Source organism: Mus caroli, unplaced genomic scaffold (genome assembly GCF_978045245.1).
Source record: "Mus caroli unplaced genomic scaffold, Mus_caroli_1 scaffold_1, whole genome shotgun sequence".
Taxonomy (NCBI): domain Eukaryota; kingdom Metazoa; phylum Chordata; class Mammalia; order Rodentia; family Muridae; genus Mus; species Mus caroli.
In genome coordinates this window covers 33826536-33844702 of record NW_028227256.1, presented here as the reverse complement: position 1 = coordinate 33844702, position 18167 = coordinate 33826536, and the positions used below count along the sequence as shown (strand labels likewise).

Here is an 18167-nt window from a genome sequence, read left to right as displayed (position 1 = left end):
TAGTTCCTGCCATTTGTTTTCCCCATTGCTAGAGGTATTTCTTATGTCGCTCCAGGGGCTCTCAGTGACCTTGAGAGTTACGGTTATCCACAAGTCAAACTATATTGTCCAAACTAGCATTTTCTCCCACAGACATAGCAGCTCCGTGTTTTCCACAAATTGTCAGGACATACTTTATGGAGATCAGAGACTGGCGCAGAGCTTCAAACCTTTCTAACAGTGATGGGAACTAGAGTTAACAGTAAGTTACACGCTGAAGCCTGCGAAGGGGATAGATTCTAAGTGTTCCTACTCAGAAAAATAAGTAAGTGTGTGAGGTAATGCTGCGTGTTCATTAGCTTTGTGAAGTCATCCCACAATGGATACATTGTTACAAATTATCTCGGCCACACGTGGTGAGCAAATATGCATTGTATTTGCTAATTTAAAATCATTAATTATGAGATCATTTCTCACCTTCTAAGCAAACAGTGAAGAAAACTTTTTTAAACAAAATACCCCCCTCAAGAACTTGCACAGATCATTTGCTGAGCCTTTTCCGGTTAATATTTATTTGATTGGTTGTTTGGGGGGTTTTGAAATAGAGTATGACTAGTAATACTGAAACTGGCCTGAAACTCACTATGTAGACTAGGATGGCCTTGAACTTGTGACAGTCCTCCTCCTGCTTCGGCTTCCCCAGTGCCCTGCCAGCCTGCCTGGTTTCAAACTCTTGTTAACCTGTGGCCATTGCCATTAGTTGTTTTTCTCTGATATTATTTCTGAGTGATGTGTTTGTTAGTGAAGGTGGGTCATGGGCATGGTTGTGGTCATAGACAAGATCTTAGTTCATGTGGGCTTGTAAACTGGAAAGGAATTTGATTTCATTGAGGAATATATAAATAGAAAGATACTCAGATAGGAGCCCAGCACCATAGCTTCTGCCTAGAACTCCAGCATTTGGGAAGCTGACACAGGATTGTCATGAGTTTGAGGCTAGCCTGGGCTTCTAAGCAAGACTCTGTCTCAAATAAGAACAACAAAAACAATTAAGTACCGCTGTTCTGATAGGAGGAATCACTGTTAATGTGGACTGCAGCGTGCAGTCCTCTGCAGAGGATCCCAATTATTAGCCCTATCAAGGGCATCCGTAGGGTAATTTACATAATGGAACAGGCTTAAAGCTTAAGCTTTATGAATTCGGCTTTTCTCTTGTTTAAAAGAGTAACAGCCACGGCAACCCACCAAGGGGGGAACCTGTTTCTCCAATTTTGCCTTATCCTTTGGAAGGTGTCCTGTATGCTGTTGTTACTCCAAGAAACCAATCAGATCACAAAGTCTAGGGCTTAGTCTGAGCAGATGGCACTGTAGATTGAAGATTAGAGACAATAGGCTGTGTGGCTTCTCACTTAGTCTCTCCATTGCTGTGGGCTTTGTTCATACAATAGAACACATGGACAGAGACAACTGAAGACAAGGGGAGTAGTCTGTGGTGTGCTGGTGAGGAGGCAGAGGTGATTTGGGTAGAGGGATTACCTAGAAAGTAGGCCCTGGGGTGACCAGCATGGCAGTGGCCAGAGACACGATTCACAAAGCCAGGAGGTGTGAAGAAGGGACAGCTGTCAAAGACTATGGTGAGACAGATCGTGTAGCTTCTGGAGCCATCAGAAGCTCTTTGGCTTTGACCCTGAGATGGGACCTCTGCAGGAGTGTCAAGTATAAAACACAGGCCACCCAAACTACACGGATGCATACAAATCAAAGGCACTTGCTGGAGAAGCAGTTTGTGAGTTGGGAAAAGTCAAGGTTTCCTTTAGTGATGGAAAAGAGGGAAGACAGAGGGAGGGAGGGTGGTCCCTAGTGGTTATGCTAATTGAGGATAGAAAATTCTGGGTAGGACAAAATAACAATGACAGATCCTTTTGCTCAAAGGACTGGAAAAAGTCTGCAATTGGATCAAATAAGGACCCATAGTGGGGTCACTCAAGAATTCTGGTTCGTTCCCTGATCAGCTCCAGTTGGTCAGAACCAGGTACTGCAGCAGCGCATTCCAAGGTGATGATGTCTCAAGGGCTGAGGCCAGTAGTGGAAATTTTCCCTTTTCCAGGTGGATGTGGAGATCTATCCTGCTTTAGCTGGAATTCAGGGAAATGGCAGAGCCGGTAACAGAGCCGGGCAGGAGAGGCCACAAGCAGTTTGGGACTGAACAGAGTGCAATGCATAGTTTGTTTGTTTTTTTTCACTGAACAACTTGAGGGCTGGAGTTGCCCTGGAGATAAGAACAGTGGTGGGTGGAGTAGGCTTGGGGAAGGGAAGATTAGAGGTCATCCCAGTTTAAGGTGACTGTGAGACAAGTGCGTGGAAACAGCAGAGGCAGGAGGCAGGCTAGTATGTAAAGCTGCACCTGGAGATGTGGGTAGCATTGAGTGGCAGGGAACCAAGTGCATGTGTGCATCACTTGGGGAGCCAGAGACACAGGACTCCAGGGATCCCAACACTATCTTCCTTCCTGCTTCTGTCTTCGTGTGTGTGTGTGTGTGTGTGTGTGTGTGTGCTCAAATATATAAGAATACTAATACACACATACATACACACAGGGGGGCAATCAATGGTGCGTTGGTGAGGAGGTAGGGGTGCTTCAGGGAGAAGAACCTAGTAAGTAGGCCCTGGTGTAGCCAGTATGGTAGCAGCCAAAGACACTGAGCTACACCTTGCCTAGAGGATGCAGGAGGAACAGCCATCAAGGACCATGGTGAACCCGGATGTGTGGAGCTGTGGGAGCCATCATGAGGGCTTTGGCTCTGACCTGAGGTGGGGATTCCCCTTAAATATTCTGGGGTGTATTTTGGGGTATAAACTGGTTAGTGTTTTTTGTTTTTTGTTTATAAAAAGACTTACTGTTTAATATAGTGTTTTGGAAACTAGATAATCATTAATAACTATTTTTGTGACTCTTCCTTGAGCCAGACATTATAAGTTTTACACATACATTTTATTCTTATTTAAAATACAAACAACCTATAATTTGGGCCCGGAGAGAGTGCTCAGCAGGTAAGGGCACCCTGCTGCTTATCTAGATGACCTTATCTCTGTCCCTGACGTGCCAGGGGAGGGGAGAACTGAACCAAAGGTATGTTCTGACCTCTACATGTGCACTACAGTAACACAACCCCAGAAAATAGAAAAATTGTTACTCTTGGGGCTGTGAGATGGCTCAGCAAGTAAAGGCACTTGCTGCCCAAACTGATGAGCTGAGCTCAAGTCTCAGGACCATGGTGGTAGGACAGAAGCAACTTTCCCAAGATGTCTTCTCACCTCCACACATGCACACACACACACACACACACACACACACACACACACACTAAATGTAATTTAAAAAAAGAAAAAAGAAAAAGAAAAACTCTAACTACTGACCTTTCCAAGCTGTAGACATTAGCATGTAATATTTTTGGACATGCATTGATCAAGTCCACCCACTTTTCTGTCCTCCCTCCCACCTCTTCCAAACTTTTTTTTTTCTTGCAACATACTCTGCTTAATTTTTTAACTTATTAGGCAGTTCATAATACCCATTTTACAGACCAGTAAACAGAAGTCAGCAAAACTGACTAACATTCATTAGCATCAACAGTGCTAATGAAGTGGAGTGCTCCGATGTAAACCAACATGAACTGGAATCCCTTGACCTGCTGTCTCCAGTGGTGATTCCCTAATTTGGGTAGAGATCAAAAATGAACAACAAAAGATTCAGAGACTCCACAACCTCAAGTGGCCAGTGCTAATAAATCTCGAGTTTTCTGTTTGGAGGATGTATCAAAAATCGCCCAGAGAGTTGATGACTGAGTTTATCCTGTTTAGAATGTTACAGACCTGGGGTACGGCAACAAGTTCCCTGCTGTGGCCGATCCCAGGGATAAGAACCAGCGGCTCGAGAGTTTTCCCTGACTTTTACCAGCAAGTAGCCTCCACCTGCGATGTCCAGATCTTGCTAACATCCAAAGGTTACTCTAGTACATTCCTCTTGGCCTTGTCATACCCTCTAGGTATGACACTGCCAGTGTCCATCAGGCACAGGGAAGGTTTTCACAGTGGTGAGTCCTACCAGAACCATCTTGGCAAAGATAATCTAAAAGGCTCTTGAACCACTCCCTTTGGCAATCAGACTATTCAAACGATGGACCCCAAGGAATTGGAATTTCCCCAGAAATATCCCGATGAGGGAAGTGAAAGGCTGAGACCTGGGTGCCAGCCTCGGGAGGAGATCTCCCAGGAAGAGATTTGTCACAATTTGGATAGCTCCTCAGATCACTTTGCAAGGAGACTATAGAAAGAAATGGGCAGAGGCAAGCCTTGATCAAGACTGCTTATGTATGACTACCTCTTGCCCTCAGTTTAGACTTAAACCTGTGTTAAACACTGCTAAGAGGGGGCTGGGGAACTTTAATCCTCCTCTTCCCACTGTGGCCACTGAATAAATCTCTTTGCCCTGCTTTTCACTTAATTGTCTCTTTAATTGGTGTTACTGAGGACAGGCCGGCCTAAGACTACCTTGCCTGTTAGGGCTGCCCCTGCCCAAATGCTGACTCTAAAGAGTCAGGTAAAAGCCTGTTCAAGTATTCCAAGGAGCCATTTAAAAATAAGAACACAGCTCAAAAATACACAGTTAGGTATAGGGTCTTGGAAAGAACTTGTGTTAAGAAAAAGGGCCCACTGCAGAGGCAGTAGATTCATGAGACGCTGACCTCTGCTGAACATGTTCGTATATGTTCAAGCGCCAATGACACATGCAAATTGTTTCCCAAGGGGCTTTTGAGCCTAGGGCTAATATGGAATGCGGTCGATGCCTGCTTTAGAGAAGTAAACTCTTCAAGGTTGGAGGGACTTGTTTGCCTAGAGTTTGGCAGTGGAGGAAGGGCTATTGCCAGCACCCTGGAAGCTAAACTATGACCCAGTGAAGTACTTACATTTCCTTGGGCTTAATTTCTCCCAGTGTTAGAAACCTTCCATATAAATCTCTTACCTTAGGCACATTTCAAAAGCCAGTTTAGAGATAATTATTGAGATTTCATTACATTAAGAAGAAAATTTAAGCCCTGGGTTGGATATCCAGCACTGAAAACCATTAACTTAAATTCAGTGCTAGTATTAAAAAAATTAATGTTCTTTAAAACAGCAGTCAGGGATGGTGGCACATGCCTCTAATCCCAGTATTCTACTGACTTTTAAGGAACACAGTGAGTTCCACTCCAGCCTGGGCTCACAGTGAGTTCTAGGTCAACCTAGGCTACAAAAGGAGAATGCCTTGGGGGTGGGGGTGGGGGGGCAAACCAAAAGTCATCAGGGGTGAGGACACCTTCAAAATGTATTATTAATTTACATGTTTGCTTCACAACCAGGATGACAGCAGAAGGAAGAACGCTGAGTATCTTTTTAAAAAGGTTTTCTGAAATCCTATTTTCTTTTCTAGCTTGTTCTAAGACATGCAATAGGCAAATGTGGCCTTTTAAATAGATCGACTAACTCAACCAAAAGCTGAGAAAAGCAAAAAAGACTGGGGCTAGGCTCTGGAGGGGAAGTGACCAGGCTACCAAACTGTGACAATATCCTTCCTTCCCCTTCCCCAAAGGGCCTAGATTAAGACTTGTAGTGAGCAGACACACAGAAACACAGACACACACACACACACACACACTCAAACTTTAACCTGGGAGACATGAGGTGCTTCTTACAGGAGACTAAGACACACCATGTTTGATTTTGGCCTTTGAAAGGAGTATGCGCATAGAAACATATTGATCATTCCAAGACAGAGAAAACCCAGTCTGGTTTCTGGCACACCTCGCCTTGTTCCCCCACCCCACCCCAACTGATGCTTTTTGCACACACAGTAAGTTTCCAAATACAAGCAAGCAAAGAAACAGCATAAAAAGGGCTTCCTGTGAACAAGAGGTACCAGGGTTCCATTAAGTCCCTCTTGGGTACGCTTTGGAAGACACAAACGTAAAGAGAGCGGGTCCACCGTTCTTAAGGAAGCACTGCAAGAAATTGAATCGGACCCTGAACACTCCCCACGTCAAAGCCATCGAGGGGCAGAGGTGCGACCCGAGAAATCACTGGCACGGACTGTCGGCGCTGGGCTCCGGATGCGCACTCAGCCCTCTGGAAGGCTCGGACATTGCAGTACCACTAGACCCGGGTTTGTCCCGGCGTCGGAGGCGCGGCCGGGCCCCGCCCACGCACCAAAGCGGCTGCGCAGCGTGGCTACCCCGTCTCCCACGTGACTGCCGTCACTGCCTCCTTGAAGCTCTGGCCGCCATCTTAACTCCTGGCCGGCCCGGATCCCTCTCCCTCTTTCTCCCGGGCCGTGCGGCGGTGACAGGGTGCGGTTGGCCCGCCCGGCCCGTCCGGCCGGTGAAGCCCGTGTGATTCTGAGGGCGAGGCGAGGAGTCGGAGCTCACGGAGTCCACGGCGAACACGCGAACCGGCGGGCCGCCCAGGTATTGGCACGGAGGGGGCGGGCCCCTGCGCTCTGCCCCGCCCCTTAGAAGCTAGCGCCGGGGCCCGCGGCCCTTGCCCGTTTCCAGTATGGCCGCCCGCCGTGCCTGACCCGCGGCCTCTCCGTTCCGGCTCTTCGTAGGCGATGCCGATGCCGAGGCTGTGACTGACACTCTCGCTCCCACGCACGCACCGACCCAGACCCACGCCGGGAGCCCGAGCCCTGGGCCCACAACCGCTCTCTCCTCGGGCACCGCGGCCACAGCCCGGACCACGGCTCCCGCGCCGCTGCCGTCGCCTCGCGGAGAAGGGTCGCGCAGGACCTCGAGCTTGGCGGCCCCCGGCCGGCCAGGATGGGGAAGCGGGCGGGAGGAGCAGCAGCCGCCGCCGCCTCCACGTCCTCCGCGGCCGGGCTGGAGCCCGCGGCTGGCCGAGGCGGGGGTCCTTGGAGAGCAGCCGCGGCCCTCCTAGGAGCGCTGCACCTGGTGATGACCCTCGTGGTGGCCGCGGCGCGGGCCGAGAAGGAAGGTGGGTTGCCGGCGGCGGGCGGTGGGCGGCGGGCGCCAGAGGGAGGCCCGCGGCGGGCGCCGGCGCGAAGTTGCTGGATCGAGCCCCGTCCCGAGCCGGCGACTCGGGGTTCGGCGAGCTGCCGCGTCGGCCGTGCGCCGCGATTCCTTCCCCTCACCGTGTCCCGGTCTTTCCCTCGTCTGCTGTCAGTGCCCATAAAACTTCCCGAGCTCTCTCGTAGGTTCTTGCCACTTGGCCCGCTATGCGAGGAGGCACCCCGCTTTTAGGCTTCTTGGTGGCTCCTGCTAGGTCGATCGCGGGACGCTTTTCTTGTTTTCCCTTTGTCAGGTTTTAATTTGGGCATGCGGACCGAGCTCACTTTAAAATGCGGTGGTTAAAAAAAAAAGAAAAAAAAAAGTGAGACTGGTGGAAAGGCTTCAATACACGGCTTATAAAATTTCTATTTGCTGGGACATCTTTTTGAAGAGGCTCTTGTTTCTTTAGTATTCTTCTCTATCCCTTTGCGGTATGGAGGATCGTTTGTTATTAGCCCTAAATATACTCTCATTTGCCTCTAGTAAGCTACTGGAAGCCGGTTTCCATTTCTGCTTTAATATCCTCACGTAATTCGGTGCCTTTCTCTTTGATGTGTGAGCCCTTAGAAACGAATGTCAAGTTCCCAGCTTGCACACCCTTCACCTGTAACTCACAATTGAAGCCGCACTCCAGTTTTAATAACTCCTCTAATATTGTAAGGCTGTAAAACTGGTACTTTGACAAGATCAGAAATTACTTTGCAGTCTTGAAGATCAAGACTGATTTGGGGATGGGGGTGTTCTGGACTACCTGCTTCTGAACGTGAGCCCAAGGAGAAGTGGGAGCCTGTCACAGAGCCTTCATGAATTAATTCACAGTGAAAGCTGCTTTTTTTTTTTTTTTTCCCTAAGAAGAAAACTAGTTAGATTATTGTTGTTTTCCTGTATGGTTATAAAGTCGCTGTTACTGGCTAGCAGCTGTAAAGTAAACCAGATTAGCCTTAAAGTGCAACTCTGTGTGGGTTTATTATTTATTTTCCTCAGAGACATTATATTCTCTCACTTAACTCTATAGACAGAGTCAGCCTGGTTAACAGGCAAGCAGGGATTTGGCAGAGGCAAGATTACTTTAAACATTAAAAAATGCTGCTTTAAGATGGTTAGGCCTGAGATTGTCATAGTTCTTATTATTTATGATCCCCTGTGAGTTTAGTGTTGTCATGGGTGGCCATGGTGTGTTGAGTGGACCTTTTATAGTTTGATAATTGAGTGGGCATGTGTACTTGTGTGCTTCACTGTGACCTAGAGGGGCACTTGCTTTGCTTTGCTTTGCTTTGCTTTGCTTTGCTTGGCTTGGCTTGGCTTGGCTTTGCTAGTGATCGCCTGGTGTGGTATAGGCGCCTAGCTAGGTGCTTTTGAGTCTCACGAACTGGGAACTGAAGTAGTGATTGGATCTAAGTTTTCATTATCCTTCTAAAGTGTATTATTTTTCAATTGTCATTTTATACACTAATTTGGGGGGTACAGTTAAGCAAATAAAGTTATTGTTTGAAGACATTAGTCTAAAATATATTTGTGTATTTCCATTTGCATAATTTACATGTCCACGCACCTCTCTAATATTCATAAATATATATAAGGGATGAGCCTGTAGAATAGCTGCCAGGGTGTAAAGTATGAAAGGAAGTGATTGAACCAGCCACTGGGCCTGGCTGAATCAGACAGCTTTTGTGGTTATGCAGTATCTGGGGGAACAATTTGTATGGACCAAATAGTTATTTAAGTAAGATATTAGGAGTATTTATATTAATATAGATCATATGACTTAGTCTCTCATAAATAGGTCTGGTTTTAATCAAACGTTCCAAAAACTTTCTCAATAAATGTTCTACTCTCAAAACATGCTGCTTCTAGATCAAATTCCAGTCATGTTTTTAGTTTGAATAAGTAGAGAAAATGGAATTGATTTTCACCCAGGACTGTGACACAATGTCTTTGGCCTCTGACGTAGCACTAATATAACATTTGCCCCCAGTGCTGTTGAGTTTTTGGTTTTTGTTTCTTGTTTTTTTGTTTTTGTTTTTGTTTTCAGGAAGTTTGGTCAGACTTATAACAATAGCTAAGTTTAGTTTATCTCTTTACTCCCTGAGGATCTTCTGTGTCAAGTAATATAGTTTGACCTTTCCACGAAGGGGTCTACCAGCAAATTCAGTGGTAGTTCTCTGGGTATTTTGTATGTTTGTATATTTTTTCCTTCATTGCAGTAGAATTTCCTAGAAAGTCAAGACAAAGTAAAAGTCCCTGTCTCCTAAGGGAAAGCTACAGGCAAAGCTGGATCTCCTGATGGGGTTCTGAGTGTTTGAACCACATGACTACAGGAGCCATTCCTTGTCTTAAGATATCTTAGCACCCATCTTAACTGATCTGTGAAGTGTGTTATCTCTGGTCCAGAGGAAAGGGACCTTTGATTTCACTTGAATGTTTGTAAAGACTTTGAGATAGTTGTCAGACAGAAAGTCACTATAATTACTACAGATAACTTGGTTAGTGCCATGAGTTTTCTTGAGAGTAACATTTACATACTGAAAACAAGAAAGTCTCTTTCTGTCTCTCTGTAATAAAATAAATTATTAAAATATGCACAGTGAAGGTACATATATGTTATGACTTGATGGAATCTTTTTTTTTTTTTTTTTTCGAGACAGGGTTTCTCTGTGTAGCCCTGACTGTCCTGGAACTCACTTTGTAGACCAGGCTGGCCTCGAACTCAGAAATCCGCTTGCCTCTACCTCTCAAGTGCTGGGATTAAAGGTGATAAGTTTTTAAAATATCTTATTCATTTCATTGTAAAGTGGATTTTGGAAGGTGTGGTGCCTTTTGACTTACTCTAAACTTACCATTTACTTACCTAGTACATAAAGCTTGGGGCTGATTTTTGGACTGCTTCATTCGGTGACAGCTTGAATCTGAAGGCCTTGTGTGTTTCCATTAATTGGTAGTTAAAGGCAAGCCTAAGTCTGTAGTGTTATTAAGACACTTATTTATTTATTTTCTGCCCATGTGTGATGGTTTCATGCATAACTTTTATTTTCAGCTGTATTTGTGTCATATACAGAAAATGGTATTCTCTATGCAAAGCATAAGAATCCATTGCTTAGGACTGAAGGCCCGAAGAAGGGAGATAAAAGCCTGTTAGTGATTTGTCTGTCTTGGGCTCATAGAATCGATTAGAGAGATGTGCACTTTCTAATGTAAAGCTACATTTTAAGGAGAGTGGGGTGTTTTGCCCTCTGGGTGGAATGGCTACATTTTAATTTAGAGCCTGTTAAATAGGGTGGTACAGAATGAGCACTCTATGAGTGAGCTTGTTTGCTTTTTTCTAAAAGCTGTTTAGTAGTCAGAAACATCGGAGCCCTATAGTGGGGAAGAATGCCCTTTGTTTTCTGATAAGCATCTTCTCTTTTCAGTATCTCTCCCTGTAAATTCTTACAGTGAGTCCTCCCTCATAGGCACCTCTGAAGAGATGAGCTTTGGAGGCAGTTGTAAAATCATCTAATTTGTTACCCAGACTCTTGATAAAACATGTTCCTCTCGGCGGCACCGTCAATTTGTCTTTACTGGGTTCTCAGTATCTTAGACATGCTCTCGCTTGTGGCTTGAGATTTCTTTTTGGCTTGCCAAACCAAGGGGTCTGAATTCTCTATTTTGTCTGTTGAGAGCAGCTTGTGCCTTATGTGAGGAATGGACTTTGTACTTCTTGGTTGTTACTGTGTCCTAGCCAGCTGTCACTGTTCTGCATGTGCCAGTTGGATGGTGTCTGTCTGCATCTGTGTGTCTGGCCAACAGCATACACTAAAGTCTGGGCAGGATTAGTTTACACTGCCTTCCATTTCCCAGTTGTTATTAGTGCTGTGTTATTCTTCGGCCACATTGAACTCAGTCTTGACCCTTTACTAGGTGGTGCCAATGCCTGTGACCCCTCCTTTGGTCAGCTCTTCCTACGACCTCCATCGTTCAGCTCAGGGTGCCTGGGACACAGCCTCCTGCCTCTTAGTGTTTGCTGTTCCTGTGCAGTCCTGTTCTTTTCTTTTCTTTTTTTTTTTTAAGATTTATTTATTTTATGTATATGAGTACACAGTTTAGTTGTACAGATGGTTGTGAGCCTTCATGTGATTGTTGGGAATTGAATTTAGGACCTCTGCTTGCTCTGGTCAACCCCACTTGCTCCGGCCAAAGATTTATTTATTAGTATAAGTTCACTGTCGCTGTCTTCAAACGCACCAGAAGAGGGTATCAGATCTCATTATGGGTGGTTGTGAGCCACCATGTGGTTGCTGGGATTTGAACTCAGTACCTTTGGAAGAGCAGTCGGTGCTCTTCCCCACTGAGCCATCTCCCCAGCCCCAGTCCTGTTCTTTTCAAGCATGTGGTATCTATTCATTCATTTTACATCAGCAGTCAGTTAAGTGATCCCACAGCCTCCTTCTCCTGGAGTAGCGCGGACATAGCTCTGAATGAAGATTTGCATGAAATGATCTCACCTTCCTTTTTTTTTTTAACTGATGACTTGGAGTTTAGAGTCAAAAATAGGTAAAAATCCTCAGATGTAGTTGTCCTTAGGAAACGTGACAGTAGGATATTGGGTGACACCATTTTTCCTTTCCCACGTGTTGCTTCCGCTTATGGCTAGAATGAGTTGTTATACTTATCTGACCCTTCACTGCTGGGCCTGGAGAGATAGCTCAGGGTTAGGAATGTGTATACTCTGGTGGACCCACATTAGGTTTCAGTCACCCATGTGGGAGGCTCCCAGCTGCCCGTAACTCCTCCCCCGGGAGATCGGATGCTCCCCTGCATTCATGCACAGCACCCCACACAGGTGCACAGCAAACAAATGATTACAGTAAATAAATAATAGACATCGCTGCCTTGACTCCAGGACTTTTAACATTTTCAGATCCTCAAAATAGTGAGGCTGGTGTAGTACTCAGGGAATAGCTGGTAACTGGTGAGGCTAGGATTCCCTGCAAGCATTGTTTCCCTGAGCCGAACCATGTGGTTCCCAGTGAGCACGCATGCTTGCATGTGGGATGCTAAGTTCTCACTGGAGACAGATGGAGCATGTCAGTGCACCAGTTAGTTGGTTTTGTCATTGTATTTTCTATGACTAGGTCTCTCTCTGACTGTCATGGAACTAGCTGTGTAGACTGGTCTTGAACTGGAGTAGATTGCTGGGATTAAAGCTGTGTGCCACTACACCCAGCTAATTCCTTGAATTTCAGTAGTCATATTCTGTCAACTTGGTGAACATTAAAATGCTCATAGCCCATTCTGGATCATCAGAATTCTTAAAAAGACACTTTGCTATTAGTGGACAGCCCAGGGTATTGAATGTCTGCTATTGGTAGCTACTGGTTGTTGCATTTGATGAGTTAGAAGCCTGTTTTTGCTGTTTGAGTTAAACAATATTGCATTCTGCAAATTCTCCCCGTCTCTTTTTGGAATGACGGGTTTGTCTAGACCTGGGCATTGTTCTTGGAAGTTTGTCCTAGATTAAAACATACTAAAGAGAATCCAAAGGCTGGGAGTAGTAGAATTTGCTGTGTTGTTCACTGTTTGACTTTGAGATAGAGTACTAACTGTGTTACCCAGGCTGGCTTCCAACTTCTTATTCTCCTGCCTCAGCCTCCTGAGTGCTGGGATTGCAGGCAGGCGCCACCATGGCCAGAGATTTTTTTTTCTAAAAATTTATTTATTTATTATATATAAGTACACTGTAGCTATCTTCGGACACACCAGAAGGGGGAACCCGATCTCATTACAGATGAGTCGCCATGTGGTTGCTGGGATTTGAACTCATGACCTCTGGAAGAGCAATCAATGCTCTTAACTGCTGAGCCATCTCTCCAGCCCGGTCAGAGAGATTTTGCTTTGCTAGAAAACTAGTGAACGAAGTCTCTTTGAGATGTGAGTTTGAACCCCAGGGTTTCAGCAGAAGCTTGGTTCTAATGCTTTGGTCTTTTCTTTCTTTCTTTCTTTCTTTCTTTCTTTCTTTCTTTCTTTCTTTCTTTCTTTCTTTTTTTTTTTTTTTTTTTTTTTGAGACAGTGTTTCTCTGTGTAGCCCTGGCTGTCCTGGAACTCACTTTGTAGACCAGGCTGGCCTCAAACTCAGAAATCCGTCTGCCTCTGCCTCCCTAGTGCTGGGATTAAAGGCATGTGCCACCACGCCCGGCTTTGCTTTGGTTTTTCTTTTTCTTTTTTTTTTGGTTTTTCGAGGCAGGGTTTCTCTGTGTAGCCTTGGCTGTCCTGGAACTCACTCTGTAGACCAGGCTGGCCTCGAACTCAGAAATCCGCCTACCTCTGCCTCCCTAGTGCTGGGATTAAAGGCATGTGCCACCACACCCGGCCCGCTTTGGTTTTTCTTACATAGACATTTGAGAAGCTTCACTTTGCTTCATTCAGCTTGCTACCATACATGGGACAAAGTTTTGAAAAATGTCTAAGGTCTAAGAGGACCCTTGACATGTTCTGTCATGATAAGAGTGTAAAGCTTGCATTGTTTGTATGTCTTTTTGTAATGAAATCCCACAAGATTTATCATATTAATCGTTTTAGGCGTTCAGTCAGTGACATTAAGTTTATTTGCATGTTGTGCAGTAGGTCCCCAGAACTCTTTTATCAAGCATCATTGGAAACCCTTTGCCTATAAACAACTCCCATTTCTCTCCACTACTCCCCCATCCTGGCCACAGTGTCTGAATTTGATGAGAGCTGCATAACATATAAGTGGACTCTCGCAGCACTGTCTTTTTGGCTTGTTTTATTTTGTTTGGCATAATGTCTGTGAAGCTTGTGTTGTAGCATGTGTGGGAATTTCCATTTCTCCCTGTGTGGGCCAGGCTGGCCTCAGACTTAGGACCTCCTTTGGAGACTCTATAGTGCTGGACCACTAGGCAGGCAGCCACAGTTTCTCCTTGCTTTCCTCAGTACTAGGGATTGAACCCATGGCCGTGGTGGTGCTATGTAAGTGCCCTGTCACTAAGCTGTACTCTGGCTCTTTTTAACTTGTATTTTGACTGTGTCAGGGTCTCCCTAGGTTGCCTAGGTTGGACTTGAGTGTGCTAGGTAACTTAGCTAAGCCTTGAACTTGGAACCTTACTGTTTCAGCATCCCAAATGGAATAGGTATGATTCTAGGCATATGCCATCATGGGTGGCTTTTTTTTTTTTTTTTTTTTAAAGAGACAGAATCTTTATAGCCCAGGCTAGACTTGAACTCAGCAGTCTTACTGCCTCAGCTTCCTGAGTGCAGGGATAATATTTGTCTTCAGCCATGTTCAGCCTGGTTTCTTTATTATTCAGTTTTGAGTGTACAAAATAATAGGTTTCATTATGACATTTCTTTTAAAAAATATTTATTTATTTATTATATGGAAGTGCACTGTAGCTGTCTTCAGACACTCCAGAAGAGGGCATCAGATTTCGTTATGGATGGTTGTGAGCCACCATGTGGTTGCTGGGATTTGAACTCAGGACCTTTGGGAGAGCAGTCGGTGCTCTTAACGGCTGAGCCATCTCACCAGCCCTCATTATGACATTTTCATACACAGATGTCATGTTACCTTGTTACTATTTGCTCATGCACAACCCTTCCTCTCCCTCCTTCCCCTCTGTTTTTATGTCATGTGCAGGAATTTCAGTACTATGTATTGTTGATGCCAATATGGTAGAGGATACATAGTATATAGAAGAGAATACACAGTATATAGTAGAGAATATACAGTATATGCTAGAGAATACACACAGTATATGGTAGAGAATACACAGTATTTGCCTTTTCTACCCTCTCTATTACCCTCTAGCCTGTTTTTTTTAAGTATGTACAGTTATGTATGTATGTGGATGTGGGCATATGTGTATGTGTGCGTGTAGAAGTTAGATGACGACTTCAGGTGTTATCCTTAGGTTCCCCACCTTGATTTTTCTTTTCTCTCCTTTGTTTGTTTGAGACAGGGTCTCACTATGTAGCTCTGGCTGTCCTGGAACTCACTATGTAGACCTGGCTGGTCTCAACTCACAGAGTTCAGACTGCTTTTGGCTCCTGAGTGCTAGGAGTGTGCACTAGTATGCCCTCCCCGCCCCCCCCTCTCTTGTGCTTTGAGACTGGGTCCTGGGTCTTGCTGATTAGATGAGGCCTGCCCCGACTGTTGGGACAGGATTGAAAGCATGCACTGCCCAGCTGTTTACTCAGGGTTAGTTAGCAGTCGCATCCAGGCCCTGTGCTCCTCTTCCAGACACCAAGCTGTCTGTGGTTTCTTAACCTTCATAGGCAGAGTAACACTCCTTAATGTGGACATATGTCCTGTTTCATCTGTCCCCTCATCCATGGACACTTGGGCTGCCCCTGCCTTTTAGGTTTCACGACTCACGCCACGAGGACAGGTGTGCAGTACTCCTCAAGCGCTTCCTTTCGCTTCTTCAAGTGTACCTGAAATAGGCTCTGCATCATATGCTAGCTTTATTTTTAATTTTTTAGTGAATGCACTTTATTTATTTATTTTTTTGAAGTAGCCACACTATTTTACAAATATACCTAGGTACTAATTTCAACACACTGGTGGTAACTCACTCATTCATTCACTCATTCACTTATTGTTTTGAATAGTGACCATTGTAGAAAGTGTGTGATGATAGGCTATTGTGTTTTTTATTTTCACGTCTCTGGATATTAGATCTGTGGGCATCTTTTTATGTGCTTGTTGTCCTTTTGTTCATATTCTCTAGAAAGATGTCTTGTTAAGTCATTTGCCTAGGCTTTGATGGGGGGGGGTATTGTTTTGTTACAGTTTTGTACATATTACGGGTATTAACTTTTATTTGACAGATGACTTGCAAATATGGTCTCTTGTTCTACATGCTGCCTTTTCATTCTGTTAGTGCTTCCTTTGATGAGCTGGACATGGTGGTGTACACCATGGAAGCAGGAAGATTACTACAAGTCAAGGCCAGCCTGGTCTACATAGTAAGTTCTAGCCCAGGGCTACATAGTGAAACATTATCTAGCTGTCTCAAAAAACAAACAAACAAACACCCTACCACCACCAACAACAAAAACAAAAATAGGGAGAAAGAGTAAGAGTGAGAAAGAGAAGAGAGGGAGATGGACAGGGGCTGGGGACCAGAGAGGAGAGATGCCTGCATGGGCTGTGTGCCCATGTGCGTGCAGATACCTGAGGGGCCAGAGGGTGTCTGATCCCCTGGAGCTACAGTTCCAGTCAGGAGCCACCTGGTGTGGAAGCAAGGAACTAAACCTGGATCTTTCAGAGAGCAGAAAGTGCTTTTAACTGCTGAGTTATCTAGCAGATATCTGCTAGCAGATATGTTTTTAAAAACTAAATTTTCGATATAGCTATAATACTACATTTGTGTCAAAGAATGCACTAGCTAAAAACTGCCTCTGCGGTAAGGTTTGGGAGTTTGTGTAAGGTAACTTCAGTGTAACTGATAGAGTGTGAGCAGTCTGTACTGAAGACATAGTAAGGACTGACAGGGTTTTCTTGGTTGAATAATGATGGTAAAGGGAGCGATACATTTTTAGAGGGAGTTTGTTAATGCACAGATGTGCTTTGCATATCTCACCTGCATTTCTAGATGCTTTGAGATGCAGTTTGTCATTCCCAAATTAGTTGAGCAGGGTGCTTTCAGGCAGCACTCAGGTAAAGCTGGACCACTTTTTACAATGCTGCTGTGGATCCAGGTTCCTCTGAAATGCTGCTCCTTGGTTAGCAAGTGGTGGTCAGCACCCAGCAGGCCAGGGCATGGTCTAGATGCAGAGAGTTTCTTTCTGGGGGTGCAATAGTGGTCATGGTTATGTTCTAGATACAGGGAGCTACTTTGTATGAGTAGTTGTGGTTAGCACTGCCAGCAGGCAGCAGTGGCCTTCTAGGTGCAGGGAGTTACTTTTTTTTTTTTTTTGGTTTTTCGAGACAGGGTTTCTCTGTGTAGCCCTGGCTGTCCTGGCACTCACTTTGTAGACCAGGCTGGCCTCGAACTCAGAAATCCGCCTGCCTCTGCCTCCCGAGTGCTGGGATTAAAGGCGTGCGCCACCACGCCCAGCTCAGGGAGTTACTTTTTGTTGAGGAGCTTTGGTTACTCCTCAGGAGCTTTGCTTGGGCTATTGTCTGGGCCTCTGAGAAGGTTATTAAGAATCGTGCCAAAGAGGGAGATGTGAGAAAGAAGATAGAGGCTGGGATTCAATCCAGTCTTATTGGAATCCTATGGATTCTTTTTTTTTTTTTTTTTTTTGGTTTTTCGAGACAGGGTTTCTCTGTATAGCCCTGGCTGTCCTGGAACTCACTTTGTAGACCAGGCTGGCCTCGAACTCAGAAATCCGCCTGCCTCTGCCTCCGGAGTGCTGGGATTAAAGGCGTGCGCCACCACGCCCGGCCCCTATGGATTCTTATAAGAGAACATTTCTGAATTTTGTCAATTCTTTCCTGACTGCATCTGGATGTATTTATAGTTAGAGAGTATTGTGGGCTTCTTGAGGTTAGGATATGTTATCACTAGCCCTAGCCCTTTAAAGGGGTTCACCACACCCAGGCATGGTGGTATATGCCTGTAGTCCTAGCACTAAGAAGGCTGAGGTAGGAAGTTCACATTGGAAGCCAGCCTGAGGTGACATAGTGGGACAGTTGGCCTCTGTGCTTGTGCAGGCATGTGTGCATGTGTCGAGTTCTGCGTTGGAGTAAATTTTGTTACTCTAACAAATACTTGAGATAACAAGATTATAGATAAAAAGGTTTATTTTGGCCCACACTATGGACATTTTGGCCCATGGCCATTTAGACTCATTGGTCTTAGGTTTGTGGCAAAGCATGGTGGGAGGCTGTGGCAGAGCAGAGCTGTTGAGCACATGTCCAGGACACACCAAGAGCACAGGTCCCAGCTCTCGTAGTTTTCTCCACTCTTTGTTGCACCAGGGGCGCTGTCTCTGGGACCTGGACCTTTGCAGCACACCTGAATCTAAGCTAGCTGAGGGAGAAGCCACAAAACAGTGACCATTCAAGGTGGCCCAGAATGTAGAGAAAATGCTTCTAAACTGATACCCTCTTTACACACTTGGTTTTCAGCGCTTTCGAGCTGTGTG

At 45.3% G+C, this 18167-nt stretch overlaps 1 protein-coding gene across 3 annotated transcripts in view; it reads left to right on the top strand.

The window, feature by feature from the left end:
* Positions 1-6332: 6332 nt before the first annotated feature.
* Positions 6333-18167, top strand: part of Tmem131 (transmembrane protein 131) — a 149492-nt gene continuing 137657 nt past the window's right edge. Inside the window, exon 1 of one of the 3 annotated variants that reach the window (XM_021159938.3) lies at positions 6333-7005. In XM_021159938.3, coding sequence (XP_021015597.1) covers positions 6831-7005 — 175 coding nt within the window. In that variant the 5' untranslated portion in view covers positions 6333-6830. The remainder of the gene's footprint in view (positions 7006-18167) is intronic. The other 2 variants (XM_021159947.3, XM_021159927.3) reach the window with 2 other exon arrangements.